Source organism: Myotis lucifugus, unplaced genomic scaffold, assembly GCF_000147115.1.
Source record: "Myotis lucifugus unplaced genomic scaffold, Myoluc2.0 scaffold_215, whole genome shotgun sequence".
NCBI classification, from domain to species: Eukaryota; Metazoa; Chordata; class Mammalia; order Chiroptera; family Vespertilionidae; genus Myotis; species Myotis lucifugus.
Window position 1 is genome coordinate 844,111 of NW_005871263.1, and position 23,508 is coordinate 867,618.

The 23,508-nt window shown below is 38.4% G+C and overlaps 1 protein-coding gene across 5 annotated transcripts in view; it reads left to right on the forward strand.

Moving 5' to 3' along the window:
* The window catches only part of ADNP (activity dependent neuroprotector homeobox), a 44,081-nt gene extending 21,032 nt beyond the window's left edge, over positions 1–23,049 (forward strand). For 3 of the 5 annotated variants that reach the window (XM_014463645.2, XM_006097966.3, XM_023761729.1), the window contains exons 2-4: positions 9,265–9,377; positions 11,141–11,233; positions 18,546–23,049. In XM_014463645.2, coding sequence (XP_014319131.1) covers positions 9,270–9,377; positions 11,141–11,233; positions 18,546–21,656 — 3,312 coding nt within the window. In that variant the 5' untranslated portion in view covers positions 9,265–9,269 and the 3' untranslated portion in view covers positions 21,657–23,049. Of the gene's footprint in view, positions 1–3,653; positions 3,715–9,264; positions 9,378–10,264; positions 10,425–11,140; positions 11,234–18,545 lie in introns of those variants that run through there. The other 2 variants (XM_014463643.2, XM_023761731.1) reach the window with 2 other exon arrangements.
* Positions 23,050–23,508: the final 459 nt, after the last annotated feature.

Here is a 23,508-nt window from a genome sequence, read left to right on the forward strand (position 1 = left end):
TTCACTTTTAATTAATGTCAGAGATCAGAGCTTCATCTGTGTGAGTAATGGGGGGAACGCTGCATCCTAGATCTGGATATAAGTATGAGATCCGGTTCTGTCACTGACAAACTGATCATCTTTAGACCAGTTGCTTCACCTCAGTTGCTAATACGTAAAATGAGAAGAGTTTAGATTAGACATCCCATAGGTTCTTTCAGTGATTCAAAGCGCTGCTTTTCCATAACATTGCAGTTGATATTGTGATTTGGACTATGAATCTCAATCTCTTATCTTTCCTAAGGCTTGTTCTGGACATTGGTTCTTTTTCATTTTGCAATCAGAATGTTCATGCTCCTTCAATTGAGGAGATAACTTAAAGAAAGCTGATGTTACTTCCTTTCTAACCAGACATGGATTCAGCATAGAATGTCTTTTTTCCACTAGTTGAACCAGCTAATGCTGACAAGGCAGCACATACGCCAGAAAAAAAAAAATGATTTGGGTAATCATATGTGTGAAGTGCCTTCCACTAACACAAATGCACCTTTCAGGAGCATTAATTTCAAAATAATATCCAGAATTAGAGAAGTATTATCCCACTTGACATTCTGATTATGTCACATCTGGAATATCAGTTAATTCAGGGCATCAAAAGAGATTGACAAGCTGGAGCCTATTCATTGGTGATTGGCTTATGCAATAGCACAAGGAATGGTGAAAAGAACTGAGCATGGTTAACTTGGAGAAGGGGAAAAACTTGGAAAGGAGGGAGGAAATGTTTTAAAAACTTACGGCTACTATGTGACTAAATGATTAGACTTCTGTAGCTGACCTGAGAGTTGTACGCAGTTTACAAAACCTTGTAAAGAGTAAGCTTGTGAACAGAGCTGTCCAGTGTGAAATGAGCGCCTGGTAGGGTTTGTGCTTCTCTCCTTTGAGGTGATCAGACATAGAAATAGTCTCTTAGAGCCCAGTTGTTTGTGTAAGGAATTCACACATTGTTTATAAAAAGTGGGTAAAAGTATTCCTGTGGCCAATTATTTTCATACTGAATACTCTATTTAGGTAAATATACTCACTCTGCCTTCATAAATATATTCTACTGACCAAAGAAATAGTTATAAAAACTTAATTATATATGGAATTTAACAATTGATTTGGTTAAAAATTGAAAAAAATCAAAGATGTGTTTTTTATCCTGAATTAGAGGCAATTTGTATTTGATGTTTTACTCAATTATTTGGGTGGTGTGTTGATTTTATTTTCATTATCAAACAGGCTAGTAAAAGTCAATGCAGTTAGTAATAAAAACAGAAATAGGTTACATTTTCTTCCTACTTCTTGCCTTTATTAACAGTGTTCCAATATGATGATCCTGAGCGATGTAAGTGATGTTCATTTTTCAGATTTAGCTTTTGGTACAAGTGTGTCTTCATTTGCAAAATAGTTTCTAATTTTCCAGGGTTTTCTAAGTACCCCCTTTTTAGGCTCAGCACTACTATACATTAAGAGAAGAGACTAAACTTTCTTTCTTACCTCTGTCATGCTGCACAGTTTTAACTGCTAATCCGAAAGAGTATTCTGCTCCTGGGATAGTCAGTTACTTGTTCTGTGGTATTTGGAACTTGAGAAAGAGAAAAGACAGAGCTGCCTTTCTATGAAGAGCTTCTGGCATCTAGAAGGTCTTTTGCCCAAGTTTATAGGAAGGAAATTGACAGGTCAGCTACTTCTGTTCAGAACTGTGTTTTATAAAAAGATTGAGTAGGATGATTGCTTCCAGATTGAATGTAGGTCTGGGACCTTGGTGTGCTCACATATTGGAGGGTGGTTCCAGCATGGCTTTTCAAGGTTCATTTTTTTGTTTGTTTGTTTGTTTATATATATATATACACATATATATATTTTATTGATTTCAGAGAGGAAGGGAGAGGGGGAGAGAGAGATAGGAACATCAAGGATGAGAATCATTGGTCGGCTGCCTCCTGCATGCCTCTCCCCTCCTCCCCCCCCCCCCACTGGGGATCGGGTCCACAACTTGGGCATGTGCCCTGACTGGGAATTGAACTGTGACCTCCTGGTTCATGGGTCAGTGCTCAGTCACTGAGCCACGCCGGCTGGGCAAGGTTCATTCTAAAAAATACAAATATATAGACCTTTTCACAACTGGTTTAATTTAAATATAGACTTAGTAACACCCTTAAAAGCAAATAAGGTGTCTGTGTTCACTTTAGATCCCAGAATAGTCAGGAAAGATAAGCGCATATTGCTTATAAAAATAAAGTGTTTTATGATGACCACAATTTTAATCTGTGATGTTGACAGGTATTAAATATGTTGCTGAGGGAGGGGGGAAGTAGGAGGAAGAGAGAGTGTATGAATATGGGAATGATCTTTCTTTCTTGCCTAAACTGTTTTTATCTTAACTAGGTCCTAACTGTTTCCACAGAGACATTACAAAATCTGTTGGGGTTGCGGGGGTTAAGTACCATCCTGGTAGCAGCGAAGTAACTGGTGCTTTGATTCTCTCTATGAGAATTTTCTTAAAATGCCTAGCTGTTTAAAGAAACTTCAAATTTCTAACTCTTAAACCCCAGTGTGGGTTATAAGGTTGTTATATACTTTCATCAGCATTAATTGGAATACAGTTGACTGCATGGGCCCACACTTACTAGTATATGCAGATTTTTTCGATAAATATGTACAGTACATAAATGTATTTTCTATTATGATTTCCTTTATTTAGCTGTGTTATAAAAATACAGTATATATTAGTATACAAGTGTGTTAATACATATTAACATAAACGTGTTAATCAACTGTTTATGTTTATTGTTAAGTCGTCTGGTCAAGATTTGGGGGAGTTCAGTTATACTCAGATTTTCAACAGCACAGGTAGTCACTGCCCCTCACCTCCACGTTGTGCAAAGGTCAACTAACTGTACTTTGTTTTGAGTTAAGTATCAAGGGTCTGAATTTCTTAACGGTTAATTTGGGTTGTATTTATCTTTACAGCTTTAAAGACAACATCAAAGTAAAAGCTATGTTATAATCCTTAGGCTTACTGTGGGCTTCCTATTTTGATCAGACTAGTTATATTTAGGGGGTATTTTCACTAAACTATTGGAATTCTGCTATAGCCCCCAAATTTCCTGCTTTGATTGATTGCCCACTAGGTCCAGATTTTATGTTTCAGTAGACAGCCACGTTGGCATAAGTTTGCATTATGAGCTTAGTTTAGACAAGTAACTGTTTCAAGGAGATATTTGGGGACAGAGAACTTCTTTCTTCATTTCAACCCAAACCCCTCCATTTTTAATTTTTTTTATATTTCATCTAAGATTTCTTTAGAAACAAGGATTTGGAGGGTAGGGTGGGTGGGGTTAAAAACCACTGGTTTAGTCTAAGCAGCTTATGTTTAGGTGTTAACCTGAAGAAGGATAAACATTCTTACATGTAATCATCCTTGTCTGGCTCTCAATGCAGTGTTAGAAATGCTTTCCTTATGAAAATTGTTTTGTTGCATTTGCTAATATGCATTAGTTGTGACTGTTATATGTTTAGATTGCAGTTCCCAAATACAGGGTAAGGCAAAGGGTTGTATTATTATTTATTAATTATTGTATTTATTTGTATTACAACTGTAAATGTACTTTTGCCCATCCTTATATTAGAGTTATACCAGTGGGTGATGGAAACTAGGACACACGATCATATTTGCTTCTGTATATTCTGGTATGTTAAACTAACATGTATTCTTATTAGTAACGTGGGTAACATCATATAAGAATGAATATAAAATATGCAGAATTATGTACTGGAAAATGCCATGCTAGATCCACACTTGTAATAGCTTAAATAACCTGGATAACCTGGAGAGGTTTCATTTGGAGGCTTTTTTTTTCCTCCTGGCTTGATTATTTATCTATGCCTGGTCAAAGGTTTAAGGTTGGGTTTTATTGGGGGCAGGGGGAGTTTGGTTTTGTCTTATTTTCTAATGGCACAGTTATAAATGTTTCTTTGTTTGTTTGTTTGTTTTTCTACCCCTAAAAATAGAGACTAAATTATACCATCTTTGATCTGGCAGGGACTATCATACATAGACAAGCCCCATTGACTCTTGGTGTGTCAGGTCCTGCAAACCTTGCCTTGAGCCTGCTAAAACCTAGCACTATCATTTGTTGGGTTTCCCTTCATCTCTCTGACTCAGAAGATCCTGAGTACACCTGACTAGATCCAAGCCAAGTGATTATACTTATGTTCCCCACTTAATGACTTCTTTCCTTCAGTCAAGTCCACAGTCACTGATCCTGCATCATCATCCTTCTCCTGTACAGAATCAGCCTATATATATTTCCTCATGAGACAGGCTCTCTTCTGCCTTTATTTACCCTCTTAGTAGTTGGAGTAAAGAAGTATTTTTGCTTGGAGGAGAAAGTGGTACATGCATTTGATCAGTCTTATATATAATTTATATGGTTGTCATTCATCTGTAGCCGAAGCCTATGGATCTTAGATTTTTATTTTAGTTATCTGGAAAAGCAGCACTTTGAATGACTGAAAGCATTTGAGTAGGAGTTTGACCCAGAATTAGTAAAACTTCAGTGTTTTGGCCCCAATCAGTAGATGAGGGTATAATTTGCAAAGATTGATCGGAAAAAGGAATGTGACTGAATCATTCAACAATAAATTTAAATCATTCTGAAAAATGTTATTTAGGTCTAGCTCATCAGGTATTATATGCTTACCCAAAAGCTACTTATCTTCAGTTCTGTTATTAATACATCAAGTTTTCCCCAAATTCTTCGAATTTAGAAAATGTTTTACACTTTCCATATTGTGTTTTTTATTAATGAAACTAGGGCCAAAGCGTCTTTTAGAATAACTACATCTTTCTGGTAAACTCCTATTCTGCCGATAGACCCAATTAAAATTAGAATTATTTTGCACAAAATTTCCCATCTTTCCTCTTACTTACTTCTTCTGTGTCCCACTGCAGGACTACCAAGACTTATGGTTACAAGTGACATAAACCAAAGCTTAAGAAAAAATGATAATGTGTTTGCTCTTATTTCTGAAAAGTCAGAGGGTAGTGGGACTGGCTTTCAGGCACAGGTGGATTGAGGAACTTAAGCAATGTGGGCAGGAATCTTTCTCACCTGCTTTCTCCATGAAATGGCAGGTTCTGGCTCTGCTTTTCAGCATTACAGTCAGCCCTATTTGAGGCACATGCCCAACTCTGTACCATCAATGTCTACTGAGATAGACTACTCTTAATTGGTCGGCCCGAGTCGTCATATACACTCTGCTCTATAGGACTAAGGGCCTCCTCCTAACTGATTGCACATCAATAGCAGGGGTGGTTCCAAGAGGAAGTTGGGCACACAAAAACAAAGTATCTTCTTTACGCCAGTGAGCTTGTGCCTACTGTGTGCTCTAGATCTGTCCCCTAGAATTGATGGGCTGTTGAAGGATAAGAATTGTGTGCTGTTAATCTCTCTATTCCTAGTTTATTGACTGGCAAAGTGAAGGTGCTCTGAAAATTATTGATGAACAGATGAACAATGGTACCATTCTATTAAATTGGATATTTTCCCTTTTTTATGCCATGAACTAAGAGGTTTATGGTTTGGCTGAAGGGAGCTCTCCTTGGTATTGGGATAATGGTGCTGACCTTGTGAAAATGGCCATCCGGACAGTTAAGGGTAGTTCAAGAGAAAGGAGGGAAAGTAAGCCCATCCCTTTGTGTTCCTTCCAAAGACCATCTCTACACAATATTGTTTTCAACATACTGTAAGACATCTTTCTCCCTAAGGCTAATAATTAAATATTTTGTTTTTAGCTCTCTATTCAAAAGTAAAGAAGCTGTCCTTAATGTCAAGGCACTGAGTTTCCTAATTATTCTGTTCCTACCCTTTAATCACTTAAGTTTTGGGCACCTTCTCCAGATTTCTAATTCAAAGGGTTTTTGAGGGGTGGAGAGGAGGCCAGGGTAATTGTAAAAGTATTTAAACAGTAATCAAATAGATAACATTAATGAATCCTGGAACCAGCCATTGATTTGAAGTTTTCTCTTTACAGCAAGCAGGAGGCTGGAAAAAAATAAGAGTTGAATTCTACCTGTCACCCATAATAATTGACATTAACTGATAGAGCTTGGTGGAGGCTTTCTTTCAAGGAACCTTTGGCTTGTTTTATTATAAGCACAGGAAAGCTCAAGAAGTATACACAATGGCCCCTTCTGTGGGAAGGGGTGCTGCATAGCTAGATGATAGGAGTAGGGGAAGCCTTCTTTGCTTACATTCCTATACTGTGTGCCTGTTTTATTTAATTTAAAGCAACAACAAAAAAAATAACAGGAGAATCTTTGTAAATGCTTTTGAGGATTCTAACACATGAATGTGTTATTCCAGCTCCAGATGAACAAAATATTAGGGGGGGAAAGGCCACTGTAAGCAAATACATGGAGGGCACCTCCATGTGGGGAAAGGGGCAGATAATGGAATTCCCAAGATTAGAAATGTCATGAAGACAGTTATAATCTTAGTTCAGAATATTCTACATCTTTCAGTATATAAACTTTAACCTGGGTTTCTCCTAGTTACTAATCATAGAGCAAAGAACCATTTTTATACAGCACTTTCCAATAAGCAGAATTATTATTTTGTTTACAAGCCTATTTAATTCAACCTAAATAAGTAAACTTGAGGTTTATTGTATGGCAGAAATGTCACTTTTTATAAATTGTGCTCTTTATAATGAAGCTCCCTTATGAGCATACTCACTTTTTCAGAACTAATTGGGTACCTACCATGCAGGTACCTACCTAGGTGCTTCATTTGGATATCTTCAAACAACTTTGTTAGCTGTGGGTGGGCACTTAGAATGCCTGGTATTTTCCATAGAAGAATGAGTTTTCCTTTATTCTTAGCTGTAGTTTGACTCCCCTGGATGTTTTCTATATGGACTGGTGGCGTCAATGGTGGTAACATTTCCAAATCTTTGTGTATTTGTTTTGCTGAGATGTTGAGCTACTTATCCAGGATGCAGAGGAAACCAGTAATGGCTGCCTTCTGGGCACATCTCTGCTCTGAAGTGAAGCAGGATTAACTTCTTCCAAAAGTTCTGCTGGTTTTGACCCACAGAGAGTTTATAAATGACTAGAGAAACAAGACGTCTCTTTAGCATTTACATTTCCATAAGGTATAGATTTGGCCTTGAGTGCACATTAAATTGTATCAGAAGTTACTTTCAAGTCTGCTCTTAGCTAGATATTATACAGGTTATTGGATGGCAGAGAGTGCAGAGAATACCATAGTCATGCTTTGTAAGTGGTAGGAGTCCATCTTGAAGGTGAGAAGGCTGTTTTTCTCAGTGAAATACAGTTCTCTTTTGGCTCAACTTTGGTTCTTCATATAGAATACTAGAGGCCCAGTGCACAAAATTTGTGCACTGCGGGGGGGGGGGGGTGTCCCCTCAGCCCGGCCTGCACCCTCTCACAGTCCAAGAGCCTCAGGGGATATCCAACTGCCGGCTTAGGTCCGCTCCCCACAGGAAGCAGGCCTAAGCTGGCAGTCGGACATCCTTAGTGCTGTTATGCTCACCAGCCATGACCCCACCGATGCACGATTGGGGCCGGGGAGGGATGTGGGAGGTTGGCCAGCTAGGGAGGGACCGTGGGAGGGCTCCAGGGCGTGTCCGGCCCATCTCACTCAGTCCCGATCAGCTGGACCACAGCAGCAAGCTAACCTACTGGTCAGAGCATCTGCCCCCTGGTGGTCAGTGCACATCATAGCAAGCACTTGAGCGGCCTTAGCATATCACTAGCATATTATGCTTTGATTGGTTGAATGGCCAACTGGACGCCCAGACACTTAGCATATTAGGCTTTTATTATATAGGATATTGAGATGTCTAAGTTGTGGTAATATATTCAGATTCAGAATTTCTAGGAGTTACTGTTGGTTTTAGTAGGGTTCACCCTTTTTCCACTTTTCATAGTTAATTGATTTTTGCATTAGAATAATAAATGAGGTAACATGGTATGACATTTGGATTAGTTGACTTCATGATTGTGGTTTAAAAATGGTAGTGGTATTATAGAGTAATAGCCTTTATTATTAATTAGAAAAGCAGGTTTGCATGTATTAAGTTTTAATTCTTTGATGCTTTAGCTTTTGTTTTTTGTTTTTGGTTTTTAAAATGACTTTATATACTGTAAAGTTGATTTAGATTATTAAGTTGATAAATTGTTATGGTTTTTTAAAATAAACATTTATGGTCTCATTGGAAGCAATACACATTCTCATCCACCCAAATTTTACTAACTATTTTCTTAACCATTGCTTTTACCGACCTTGGGAAAGTGAATAAAAATTTTCTTCTTTGGTAGGCTTTTCATTTTTCAAGATTCCCCTAAAGTCATATAACAGTTACTATTATTTGATGCTGTGCCTAGCTTTTCCCATCTCAGCATTCATTCCATGACCATAAGTGAGTGCCTTTGTCTAGGAATGGCACTGGCTGAGGGGCAAGTTACACAATCATTAGTGTCTTTTATGGTATACAGAAACGTTTAAGAATGTTTCTTTAAAAAATACCATAACAAGCCCTGGCCAGTGTTGCTCAGTTGGTTGAGCATCAACCTGTGCAGCAAAAGGTCGCTGGTTCGATTCCCTATCAGGGGAATATGCCCAGGTTGCAGGCTCAATTCCTGGTCAGGACACATGCTGGAGGCAACCAACTGATCGATGTTTCTCTCTCCCTCTCCCCCTTCTATCTCTAAAATCAATAAAAACATTTTTTTTAAGGAATACAAATTATTTTTTTAAAAGAATACCATAGCAATTAATGTTCAAGACAATTCCCAGACAACAAAAGCTGCTTTTCCCTAGCACTCAAAATTATACGGTAATAATGCTGAAATGGTGAGCATTTTCTATTTTCGGAGGTTTGACATCAGAAAGCACTAACACTTGATTTTTAAATAACCAGTATTATTAACCTAATTCTCAACTTTAGAAGTCCATCACCAAAAGTTTTATTAGAATTGTGCCAGGTTAGACTCATAGTCAATCTATAACATAAAATGTCTTGTTGAAAATAGAAAAGATCAGAGACCACTTATTTATGCCTGCCTCTTTTAAGTATTCAGAAAATACTAAAATATCTACTCATCTTATTTTATCAGACTGGGCCAGGGTTTTTGATCCTACTATCAGTGGAATTAGTAAATATTACAAGTTGTACATGTTTTGACTTGACTTAAATTTTTTTTTCCAATAGAAACTATGTTCCAACTTCCTGTCAACAATCTTGGCAGTTTAAGAAAAGCCCGGAAAACTGTGAAAAAAATACTTAGTGACATTGGGTTGGAATACTGTAAAGAACACATAGAAGTAAGTAGCATGCCATTTTTTAATTTTAACATGACTCAGCTTCGGATCCATTACTTTGTGTCAGCGGCCAGGATGGTGAACTCTTAGGTGTGATTCTGATTTTGAACCTCACCGTTAGCTTCACCGTAGCTTTCTCAATTAGCCTAACTTGTTCCCTTCTCCCTAAAATGGGCTTTTTCATCTTTGCATCCTGAAGCAAAAGCAATTACCATTGAGGACATACACATCTCAGGCAATATACTAGGTGCTTTAAAATTATCTCTAAATTTCAAGTCCTTAAAACAACCCCTGGAGGGATATAGAAATTCTTATCTCCAATTTACAGAGGAAGAAACTGTAAGGAAAAAGGTCCACCTCACAGCTATGCATGTGGCAGGATCTGTCTTTGGAACTCCAGAGCCTGTTCCCATTCTAATATACCTGAATGTTCTGGTTGACCTTCTGATTGTTGAGTCATGGTGGTTTGGGTGCTCGTCGTCTCTTTCATAGGATTTGAGCATTTGTTGGCCCTTTTGACCCATCATAGACCATTATCTTCCCCTTGTATAACAGTTTGGACTTTACAAACTGTTTTTCTAGCCTTTTATTCTATGAGCTTTATTTATAACAGCCCCGTGGGATAGCCAGTGTATTGGTTTCTCCTTTTCCAGATCTCATTGCTCCAGGTCTTATGTTTAGTTGGTCAACAAAGCCTCTGATTGACAAGAAATGTTTAAAGCTGTGTTCCCCACTAGTCTTTAAGCCCCAACTGGTCAGGGACCAGAACTAGCTTGTCCATCTGTATATCCCAGGCACCTAGTACAGTGATGGGCACAAAATAGGTACTCAGTAAATGTTGGGATGGAATTGAAAGTAAAAAAGCAATTTCCTTTATTCAACAGGTTTTCTTTTCCTGATTCCCACTAATAATAGTCTAGGGATTATGTAGACTGCAGCTTCTCTAGTTAAGTTATTCCCATCATGGATGATCGCTCCACTTCCTCTCCAACCCCTCAAGTTCAGGTAGATCTGCCTGATGAAATATCCATTCACATCACACTCAGTGAGGTAATCTTCATAGAATAAATAATGCAATAAGGCACCTTTTCTATCCTGCATGATTTTTCCCCCATGATTACACCCATTACATATCCTGCAATTTACATGTATTTGGTTTTCCCACACTGAACTGTGAACCTTTTAGGATCAAGGGGAATTATACCCGAAGACTATCTTCGTAGCCTGGGAAGATGCAGGCCATTAAATTTTTATATGAGTATAAATTCAACATAATACTGTTTATTTTCTTTGAATAGCTTTCTTCCTTTTTGGGTTCAGAAATCTTGAGTTTTCTTCCCAATCCAATCCCCCCTACCCCACCCCTAACATATCTATTTATTTATTGTACAGAATCAGAATATCACATCTGTAGTGCTATAAGTGAACATTACACTCCATTCTAATACAATTGATGAGTTTCATTACTCTAATGAAAGGTACTTTGGCATTTAATCTGTGGCTAAATTTTTAATTAAAACTTTCAGTGTTTTCCTTGGAAACTGTCTGATCATTAGGGGAATATTTGGTTGATATAAAATGTTCAATGCAACTTCCATATGCCTTTTTGTGTTTCCTGAGAGTCTTCTGGCTCCTAGTTTAGCTCTTGGTGGGGTTGATTTTCTGGTACATCACTCCAACCCTATTTAAGAGAAAGGATATATAAGTAAGGTTGGGCTAGAGTTGATACAACTATGTTTTTGTAAACTTTTTTCACTGTTTTCTAGGATTTTAAACAGTTTGAACCTAATGACTTTTATTTGAAAAACACTACATGGGAGGATGTAGGACTTTGGGACCCTTCACTTACAAAAAACCAGGTAAGTGGGACAGGTATACTCCCTTTTCAGCCCTAGGCCTTTCATAGTGGAAAATGTCAAAGTTGATTACAGTCATGTGCCATGTAATAATGTTTTTGTCAATAATGAACTGAATATACAACGATGGTCCCATAAGATTATAATAGAGCTGAAAATCCTATCACCTAGTAATGTTGAAGCTGTTGAAAGATAGTAATGTAATGCATTACTCATGTGTTATTGGTGATGCTGGTGTAAATAAACCACTGCCAATCATAAAAGTATAGCATAGCCCTGGTCGAGTGGCTTGGTGGGACCATCATTCCATACACCAAAAGGTTGCAGATTTGATTCTTGGTTAGGGCACATAACTGTCGCGGGTTTAAGCCCTGGTCAGCGTGTGTGCAGGAGACAGCCAATCAATGTTTCGCGCTCTTTCTCTCTCCGCACTTTCTCTCTCTCTCTCTCAAAATCAATAAAAACATATCCTTGGGTGAGGATTTAAAAAACTGTATAGCATATACAGTTATATACAGTACAAAATATTTGATAATGATAAACTATGTTATTGGTTTATATATTTACAGTGTTATATATTTTACTGTTATTTGAGAGAATATTCTTTCTACTCACAAAAAAGAGTTTGCTGTAAAACAGTATGCTGTGTATGCTACACCAGAAGCAGCTTCATACATCTGTTTACCACAGCTCTTGATTGCATCATTTCTCTTGTGATTGATTTAATCTTGTTTGTTTTATTCATCATGACCCCTAAACATACAAAATCCATTGCTGATGTTGACAGTGAGAGACCATGTCGAGTGATTAACCTGGAAATGAAATTAAAGTGATTAAGGACTATGAAGGTGGAAAACCGGTGATAGTTATTGCTAGTCAGTCAGGCATGTCCCATTCCACCATAGCTACAATCTTGAAGAACAAGAACAAAGGTACAGAAGCTGTTATAGGATCTGCTTCATTGAAGGCAACGAGACTAACAAAAATTCATATATCAGATATGGAGAAACTTTTAATGACCTGGATTAAAGACCACACAGAAGCTTATATTTCTCAGCATCATGACGATCCTGGCCAAATCAAAATGTTTGTTTGTGACGTTGAGTATACTCCTAGCTCTGAGTAGTTTGAAGGATTCAAGAATGAATCATCATTCATTACATAATGTGAAAAAGTGAGTGTTGATTCTGCTATTGCTGATGTGAAGGCAGCAGAAGAATTTTTGGAAACTATATAAACTGATTGTGAAAGAAAATTACTTGCCAGAGTAAATAATTCTATATGGATGAAATCTCCATACTCTGGAAACAGATGTCTTGAAGCCCATAAGGAGGCCAAGTCAATGCCAAGTTTCAAGGCTTTAAGGACAGGATAGCAGTCTTGCTTGGGGGCAATGTTGCAGGCTACAAATTGGAACCCTTTGTGATCTGACACACAGAACCTCAGGGTCTTCAACCATATCAATAAGCTGGTAGTATAACACTGATAGTATAACACAGGAGCAATAGGATGTCATGGATGACCCAGCTTCTCTTCCAAGATGCCCTCCTGAGTTGCTACAGCAGCAAAATGGAGAAATACTATTTGGAGAATAACACCTTTCAAGGAACTTTGTTTACTGTTGTTTATGCTGCAGGACATCTTCCTTTTATTGGTGATCTTCACCCCAACATCAAAGTAGTGTTTCTCCCTCCAGACAACCTCTTTGATTCAACCAATGGATCAAGGAGTTATAGCAGCTTTTAAAGCCAGGACCTTTGCCCAGGCTATTGCTGCAATATAAAAACACTGAGAATATACTGATGAAGTTCTAGAATTACTACAATATCTAAGACTGCATAAGAAACCTGCTTAGGGTGATGTCATCTAGGCATATATGAAAGGCATCTGGAAGAAGACACACAAGTCCATCCATGTCTTCAAAGGATTTGTCAAGGATGAGGATGTTGCAAAAATCAGTCAGGCTATGGCTGAACAGTGGCAAACCACTAACCTGTGTATGTATAGCTCCTAGAGGTGATTCCTGAGGAACTGACTAATGAGGACTCATTAGGAGTGGAACAGGAACAAATGGAACAGGAACAAATAGCTGAAGAAAAGGCAAGAGAAAAGGAAACTGCAAGAGAAGAAAAAGAATCTTCATGGTGAAGGCTTTGGCAGAAGTTTTTGCTGACTTCATTCAGCAAGCTCCTTACGAAGTTTGAAAACATGGACCCAAACATAGAAAGGTTCTCATTACATAGAGAGGAATGTTCATGGTGCATTATTTGTTTACAAGCAAATCTATAATGAAAAAAGAAATAAACCAAACAAACCACCATGGACAGTCAAATCTCGGTTCTCAAACATCTCCCATCTTGAACAGTTGGATTCTCAGCCAAGTTATTCACAGTAAAAAATGTCTCAGTTGTCAACCAAAACTTCAGTTTTTGATGTGACCCTTTCATGTGATACCTCAGCAAGATAAAAAGCAACAAAGGAGAGAATGCTTTTGTTGCTAGAGAAATCGAGGGTTAGCACAATTTAGGAATTTTGAGAGTGCTAATATTCCTAAGGGTGTGAAAGTGCTCACCAAACAACAATCACAGGCAATTGAATACGTAGAAAAACTTGTTGATTGTATAAAGGAAAAGCAATTAGCTGGTGATAGCATTTCCAAGCAGTAGTATATGAAAAATTTAAGGCTAGTAGGGAGTGGCTCAATTAATTTAAGAAAAGGAGTGTTTATTTATAAATTTAACAGTACACATGTACTATCTATAAGAAAGAACGGAATCACTAGGGGTTTGGAACACATTCAATTTACATTATTTCTAATGGGAAAAAAGATTTGGTTTAAAAGATTCGGTTTTCGAGCAGCTTTCTGGAACGAATTAAGTTCTAGAAACGAGGTTCCACTGTATTTCTGAAAAGAGTGAAGTCACTTCAAGAAGAGCCTCAGGCAGGTCCTTCAGGAGGTGTTCCAGAAGAAAGCAGTGTTATCCTCAGAGATGCGTGTTACTGCCCCTGAAAACCTTCCAATGGGATGAGATGTGGAGGTGAAAGACAGTGATATAGATGACATTGTATAGGGCTAGACTAATGTGTTTGTGTGTTTAACAAAACAACAAAAAAAGTATTTTTAAAAATTAAATAGAAAAAAAGCTTGTAGAATAAGGATATAAAGAAAAAATAATTTTTATACAGCTATACAATGTGTTTACGCTTTGAGCTGTTATAAAAAGAGTCAAAATTAAAATTTTTAAGTTTATAAAGTAAAAAGTTTACAGTAAGCTAAGGTTAATTTATTGAAAGACATTTTTTTTTTTTATAAATTTTATTGATTTTTTACAGAGAGGAAGGGAGAGAAATAGAGAGTCAGAAACATCGATGAGAGAGAAACATCGATCAGCCGCCTCCCGTACATCCCCCACTGGGGATGTGCCCGCAACCCAGGTACATGCCCTTGACCGGAATCGAACCCGGGACCCTCCAGTCCGCAGGCCAACGCTCCATCCACTGAGCCAAACCGGTTTCGGCTTGAAAGACATTTTTTAATGAATTTAGTGTAATCTGTATGTGCAGTGTTTATAAAGTCTGTAGTCATGTACAGTAATGTCCTAGGCCTTCATGTTCACTCACTCACTCACTCAACCAGAGCACCTTCAGTCTTGCAGGCTCCATTCTTGGTAAGTGCTCTCTCTATACAGGTTTACCATTTTTTATCTTTTATGTTATATTTTTATTGTACCTATTCTGTGTTTAGATTCATAATGTTTAACCATGTTATAACTAGAGGCCCGATGCCCGAAATTCGTGCAAGAGTACACCTTCCTTCCTCTGGCTGCCGGCACCGGCTTCCCTCTGGCACCCAGGACCCAGGCTTCCCTTACAGCCCCTGCTTTGTCAGGAAGGTCGCCAGGAAGGACTTCTGCTCTAATTAGCATATTACACTCTTATTATTATAGATTGCCTGTAGTATTCACTATAGTAACATGTTATACAGATTTGTAGCCTAGGTGTAACAGGCTATACACCATATAGCCCAGGTATGTAGTAGGCTATACCATCTAGATCAGGGGTCCTCAAACTTTTTAAACAGGGGGCCAGTTCACTGTCCCTCAGACCGTTGGAGGGCCGGACTATAGTTTAAAAAAAAACTATGAACAAATTCCTATGCACACTGCACATACCTTATTTTGAAGTGAAAAAACAAAACGGGAACAAATACAATATTTGTATTTGCATGTGGCCCGCGGGCCATAGTTTGAGGACCCCGATCTAGATATACAACGACTAACTCTTCTAATGATATATTTCTCAGAACATATATCTGTTGGTAATGCGACGCATGACTGTATTTCATATTTTCTTTAGTAGGGAAACTAGAAAAAACCTCTTTTTTGTCATTGGACTAAAACTTCAAGTGTGAAATTTAGAAATTTTGTGTCTTAAAGTTCTGAAGTCCATTATATACCAGCATTCTCCCCTCCCCCAAAAGTACTACCACTATTTCTAAAATATTCCCTCCAACATTCTGTTCATCTCCATTATCCATCATTTTCTGTCTGTTGCAATTCTTGTTTTTTCTAGAGAAGAGAAGACCATACTCTTTCTTCCTTTTAAGTTTTCTTAATCCTTTTTGTTGCTCTCACCCCACCTCTATGGGGGGCCTAAGCCAGCACATGGGGGAGGGTTTGGTGGTTCTGTAAGATAGCAGTGACAGAGAGTTTTTACAAATAGGAGTTAAAAACAATATTACATCTAGTGTGCAGCACCAGCGATACTAACAAGTATCAGGTGAAAGTATGACAGAGAGAGAGTTAGTAGATGGTATTTCCTTTTCCACCGGGAGAATTGATTGTCAATTCTAACTTTACAATTACCTGTTTCAGTAGAAATTGTAATTCTGGATTATATATCTGTTCATTTATCAGAATATACTTGGCAAGGAATTAGTACTTTTAAACTCTTCCTCAGAAATTTGATAGTATAACTTTCTGGTTTTTTTCTTACTATTAATTCCCCAGGAAAAGGTATTAACCAACAGTCTTAGAATACAAAAGCTTCCAAGTGGGACATATTATTCAGTTTCATGAATCCCAAATCCTCATATTCCAACACTAAAGAAGGGTTGAGACTTAAGGGAGAGTGGATCTTTTATTTTGATTCAAACCAATATCTTAAACAAAGTAGGCTTCTAGGGAGAAAATAGAATCTCTAACCAACCTTGTGTGACCTGTCCTCATCAAAGGACCAAATTACTACATTAAGTGTCAATGAGCATAATTCTGGAAGTTGCTCTTTGATACCAGTGCTTCTGGCTTTTGGTAACATCATTGACTCCTCAGTCTGTAGGACATTTTTTATTTTACTTCTTAATTTGAATCAAAGAAGCTGTCTATTCATTACTTCTTTTGAGGCTGCTCTTAAGAAGAAGAGCATGGATTGTAGAAGAAAGCCTACTTTCGGATCAGTATTTTGATCAGCAATGAAATCTGAAAACTATACTGGACTTCAATCAGAGGAAAAAATGTTTTGAGATTTTTGAAGCTGTGCCTTTTTTTAAATGAAATTTTTTCCATGATGGGAAGGATAAAAGGTGTGCCTTTATATTTTATTGCTTAATTGTACTACAACACTCTGGGCTTTGAATTTTATTATATAGTAATTCTGAAGCCTTACTAATTCACAGAGTGAAAGTGATTACACAGTTTATTCATTCATTTCTACCTATAAACCATTTATCTTCAAGCCATTCAATCAGCAAATGTGACTCTGATCTTTCCCAAGCATTGAATAAGAACTTAAAATTGAGGGGTTTTTGTTTGTTTGTTTTTAAATTTACACTGTGGAACTCAAAAATATTTAGTTTAGAACAGCTTTCTCATTTGACTTTGTTTCATAAATTTATTTTGCAAAAGAAAAAAATACCAGGTGTACCGGTTAATAATGCGGATTTCAATAGATGGAGTTACACATATGTTGATATATATGTGATTTGTTATATATGCTATTTTGTTGTATTGACAACAAGCTTCAAACTCCATATGTCAAATTTTCTGAAGGTGTTAACATCATAGATAATTTTACGTTTTAAAATGTTGAATTTTGTGCCAAAAAAGCATTTGCGGGAAGTTTTAATTCATTACTTTATTTTGAAGAAAAGTGCTGCTAAAAGTTATCGTATACTTCAGGAAGCTTATGGTGAACATGCTCCATCTCAAGATACTTGTGAACGCTGGTTTAAATGCTTTAAAAGTGATGATTTCAATGTGAAAGACAAAGAACGTCCAGGTCAACCAAAAAAGTTTGAAGACCAACAATTACAAGCATTATTGGATGAAGATGCATGTCAAACTCAAAAACAACTTGCAGAAAGATTAAACGTTGCTCAGCAAACAATTTCCGATCATTTACAAGCAATGGGAAAGATTTTAAAGGAAGGAAAATGGGTGCCATATCAACTGAATGAAAGACAAATGGAAAACCAAAAAGTCATCAGTAAAATGTTGCTTCAACGGGATGAAAGAAAGTCTTTTTTGCATCGAGTTGTGACTGGCGATGAAAAGTGGATTTATTTTGAGAATCCCAAACGCACAAAACCATGGGTTAATCCAGGTCAGCCATCAACATCGACTGCAAGGCCAGATCGCTTCAGAAAGAAGACAATGCTCTGCGTTTGGTGGGATCAGAAAGGTGTGGTGTATTATGAGCTTCTAAAACCAGGTGAAACCATTAATACTGATTGCTACCGACAACAAATAATCAATTTGAACCACGCTTTGCTTGTAAAACGGCCAGAATGGGCCAGAAGATATGGCAAAGTAATTTTGCTTCATGATGATGCACCATTACACACTTCAAAACCAATTAAAGACATGTTAAAAGATCTTGCTTGGGAAGTATTAACACACCTGCCAGAAAGTTAAGTTATTCTGGTATTCACCAGACCTTGCTCCTTCAGATTACCATTTGTTCCAATCAATGGCACATGCACTTTCTGAGCAGCACTTCAAAACATACCAAGAAGTGGAAAATTGGGTCTCTGAATGGTTTATCTCAAAACAAGAAAAGTTCTATAGGGACGGTATCCACAAATTACCTGAAAGATGGGGGAAATGTGTAGCTAGCAATGGACATTACTTTGAATAAAGCACTTTTGATGTTTCTTTTGAAATTATCGTGTTTTCTTTTATTATAAAATCCGCATTATTAACCCATACACATGGTAGAGTTTCAGCTCTAAAAATAATGTTTTTTAAGAACAAGAACCTAGAACCTGTTATTGCCTATCTGAAGTGGCATTCTGATTCCAGTCTTGTCTTTTCTTTAGGACTATCGGACAAAACCTTTTTGCTGCAGCGCTTGTCCATTTTCTTCAAAATTCTTCTCTGCCTACAAAAGTCATTTTCGGAATGTCCATAGTGAAGACTTTGAAAATAGGATTCTCCTTAATTGCCCCTACTGTACCTTCAATGCAGACAAAAAGACTTTGGAAACACACATTAAAATATTTCATGCTCCAAACGCCAGCACACCAAGTAGCAGCCTCAGCACTTTCAAAGATAAAAGCAAAAATGATGGCCTTAAACCTAAGCAGGCTGACAGTGTGGAGCAAGCTGTTTATTACTGTAAGAAGTGCACTTACCGCGATCCTCTTTATGAAGTAGTTAGGAAGCACATTTACAGGGAACATTTTCAGCATGTGGCAGCACCTTACATAGCAAAGTCAGGCGAAAAATCACTCAACGGTGCTGTCCCCTTAAGCCCAAATGCCTGGGAAGAGGGTAGTATTCACTGCAAGCGATGCCTTTTCATACCAAAGTCCTATGAAGCTTTGGTACAGCATGTCATCGAAGACCACGAACGCATAGGCTATCAGGTCACTGCCATGATTGGGCACACAAATGTGGTAGTTCCCCGATCCAAGCCTCTGATGCTAATTGCTCCCAAACCTCAAGAGAAGAAGGGCCTGGGACTTCAATCAAGAATTGGTTCCCTTGCTTCTGGAAACGTCCGATCTTTGCCTTCACAGCAGATGGTAAATCGACTCTCAATACCAAAGCCTAACTTAAATTCTACAGGAGTCAACATGATGTCCAATGTCCACCTACAGCAGAACAATTATGGAGTCAAATCTGTAGGCCAGGGCTATGGCGTTGGTCAGTCAATGAGACTGGGTCTAGGTGGCAACGCACCAGTTTCCATCCCTCAGCAGTCTCAGTCTGTGAAGCAGTTACTTCCAAGTGGAAATGGAAGATCTTTCGGGCTTGGGGCAGAACAAAGGTCCCAGGCACCAGCACGATACTCCCTGCAATCTGCTAATGCTTCTTCTGTCTCATCCGGCCAGTTAAAGTCTCCTTCCCTCTCCCAGTCCCAGGCATCCAGAGTATTAGGTCAGTCCAGTTCCAAACCTACTGCAGCTGCCACAGGCCCACCCCTGGCCAATACTTCCTCAACCCAAAAGTGGAAAATATGTACAATCTGTAATGAGCTTTTTCCTGAAAATGTCTATAGTGTGCACTTCGAAAAAGAACATAAAGCTGAGAAAGTCCCAGCAGTAGCCAACTACATTATGAAAATCCACAATTTTACTAGCAAATGCCTCTACTGTAATCGCTATTTGCCCACAGATACCCTGCTCAACCATATGTTAATTCATGGTCTGTCTTGTCCATTCTGCCGTTCAACTTTCAATGATGTGGAAAAGATGGCAGCACACATGAGGATGGTTCACATTGATGAAGAGTTGGGACCTAAAACAGATTCTACCTTGAGTTTTGATTTGACATTGCAGCAGGGTAGTCACACTAACATTCATCTCCTTGTAACCACATACAACCTGAGGGATGCCCCAGCTGAATCTGTTGCTTATCATGCCCAAAGTAACCCTCCAATCCCTCCAAAGCCACAGCCAAAAGTTCCGGAAAAAGCAGATGCCCCTGTTAGAAGTTCACCTCAAGCTGCAGTACCCTATAAAAAAGATATCGGAAAAACCCTTTGCCCTCTTTGCTTTTCAATCCTAAAAGGACCCATATCTGATGCACTTGCACATCACTTACGAGAGAGGCACCAAGTTATTCAGACGGTTCATCCAGTGGAGAAAAAGCTTACCTACAAATGTATCCATTGCCTTGGTGTGTATACCAGCAACATGACTGCCTCAACTATCACTCTGCATCTAGTTCACTGCAGGGGTGTTGGGAAGACCCAGAATGGCCAGGATAAGACAAATGCACCCTCTCGGCTTAATCAGTCACCAGGACTGGCACCTGTGAAGCGCACTTACGAGCAAATAGAATTTCCCTTGACGAAAAAGCGAAAGTTAGATGATGATAGTGATTCACCCAGCTTCTTTGAGGAGAAGCCCGAGGAACCTGTTGTTTTAGCTTTAGACCCCAAGGGTCATGAAGATGATTCCTATGAAGACAGGAAAAGCTTCCTAACAAAGTATTTCAACAAACAGCCCTATCCCACCAGGAGAGAAATTGAGAAGCTGGCAGCCAGTTTATGGTTGTGGAAGAGTGACATTGCTTCCCACTTTAGTAACAAGAGGAAGAAGTGTGTCCGAGACTGTGAGAAGTACAAGCCTGGTGTGTTACTGGGCTTCAACATGAAAGAGTTAAACAAAGTTAAGCATGAGATGGATTTTGATGCTGAGTGGTTATTTGAAAATCATGATGAGAAAGATTCCAGAGTTAATGCTAGTAAAACTGCTGACAAAAAGCTCCACCTTGGGAAGGAAGATGACAATTCCTCAGACAGTTTTGAAAATTTGGAAGAAGAATCCAATGGAAGTGGTAGCCCTTTTGACCCTGTTTTTGAAGTTGAGCCTAAAATCCCTAATGATAATCCAGAGGAGCATATACAGAAGGTAATTTCTGAGGATGCTTTAGAATCTGAGGGAAAGCTAGACCAAAAAGATGTGGATGGTTCAAAATATGAAACTATTCATTTGACTGAGGAAACAACCAAACTAATGCATGATGCTTCTGATAGTGAGGTTGACCAAGATGATGTTGTAGAGTGGAAAGGTGCTGCTTCTCCGTCTGAGAGCGGCCCTGGTTCCCAGCACCTGTCAGACTTTGAGGACAACACTTGTGAAATGAAACCAGGAACCTGGTCCGATGAGTCTTCCCAGAGTGAGGATGCAAGGAGCAGTAAGCCAGCTGCCAAAAAAAAGGCTACCATGCAAGGTGACAGAGAGCAGTTGAAATGGAAGAATAGTTCCTATGGAAAAGTTGAAGGGTTTTGGTCCAAGGACCAGTCACAGTGGAAGAATGCATCTGAAAATGATGAGCGCTTGTCCGGTCCACAGATTGAGTGGCAGAATAGCACAATTGACAGTGAGGATGGGGAGCAGTTTGAGAACATGACTGATGGAGTAGCTGAGCCAATGCATGGCAGCTTAACTGGAGTTAAACTGAGCAGCCAACAGGCATAAGTGACAGGTTCTCGGACATCAGGGCCAGGTTCTCTGGCATCAGTGACATGCTGCAGCCTGGAACTCTGTTCTTTGAGTATGACTGCAAAACTATATTCTAACTGGTACTGCCTTCTGAGTTGCTGGGTCATCAGGCTGTAAGGACATGTGGCCACTGCAGTCCCGATGGTTATTTCTATGATACATGACTGGCTGATTTGCTTTAGAACTTGCTGTGACAGACACAGTAACTAAATGTGAAAAACCAATAAGCTGGTGGCTCACGAATGCACACAAGGAAAAGCAGAGGTTTATTTTATCTGCCTTCTCAACATTTCTTTCCCTCTGTAAAATGTTTGGTTGAATGTCCTTAAGAAGTGTTATCCTGATTCACATGGTAGCATAGGGCCAACATACACGCTACCAATCCAATGTGTATAGTAGACTGGGGAAAATTGATTTTTTTTTCATGTATTCATTCTGAATAGTTAAAATGTATATTTGTACAGTCTTTTAGACCTATTCAGGTAATGCTTATGATATTGTTGTGTACCCATCATAGATGTTTCTTTTTTAGTGTTGCCCTTGCTGTGTAACAAACGCTGTATCTAGTTTACCTAGCAAAAGCTTGAAACTACGCTAGTATAAACTTTTGAACAGACTTAGTTTTTGCACATAACCTTGTACAATCTTGCAACAGAGGCCAGCCACGTAAGATATATATCTGGACTCTCTTGTATTATAGAATTTTTCTTGTTCTGAATATCCTTGACATTACAGCTGACAAACAAAAACTGGTATTTCAGATCTGTTTTCTGAAATCTTTTAAGCTAAAACCACACGCAAGAATTGACTTTGCAGCTACTAATTTTGACACCTTTTAAGATCTGTATGAAAGTGTGTTGTGTTAAGCAGCAAACCAATGATTGCTGCATTTTGGATATTTAGTTTTATCTTTAGTTAAACACCACCTGGTGTATTCATTTATACCATTTAATATATGACACACTGTTGTAGTATGTATAATTTTGTGATCTTTATTTCCCTTTGTATTCATTTTAAGCATCTAAATAAATTGCTGTATTGTGCTTAATGTAAATATTTGCTTTATTACACATTACAGTTCTGTGTGTCCATTATGTCTGTACCAGTTGATGCCATGGCGCTCTCATCCGAGATGGAGCCAAGGCCACTGAGGAAAGACTAGTGGAGACCAAGGTCTGCCACTGGCATGAAGAAGGCTTTCAAGGCACCTGTTAATTTTTTTTTCTTTTTCCTTTTTAAGTGCTAAAATAAACATTTTTTTTTCCAGTCCCCCTTTTGTTAAGGAGCATACCCTGCTTATATATGTAAATGTCTCGATGATAAAAGGATGTAAACATAAATTGGCATTAATTTGCAAGCAGAATCTTAATGCCCTGGTGTTCTTTCTTCTAAATGAAGTAAATGTTAGGTTTCACCTTATGATGGGAACAATTGTACTAAACAGGAAACTACTCTCTTTTGTTATAACTCAACCACCTTGTTAATAAGAAAAAGGCTTGGAGATCACCCATTTGGAGGGCTTTCAAGATGGAAGGAGCTGGTATATTTACTATGCAAAGATTCCCAAGATCAACTCATACTAAAGAAGGGAAGTTACAAGGAGCAGAATTAACATTCTCAGCAATTGTAACTCTGATCCATGCAGAGGGCAGAGGCTTGGCAGCCACCTCTCACTTCTGAAGAGACTGGTTTCTATAATTCTGAGACTTTCCAAAAGATTCATCTCATTGATGCTTTTGTTACCTGAGAGTTGCCCAACCTCCCCGTAAAATGTTAGTCCTGCTACTCCATACAGATGAAAGCATAAAACTAGAGTCTTTAGCATGAG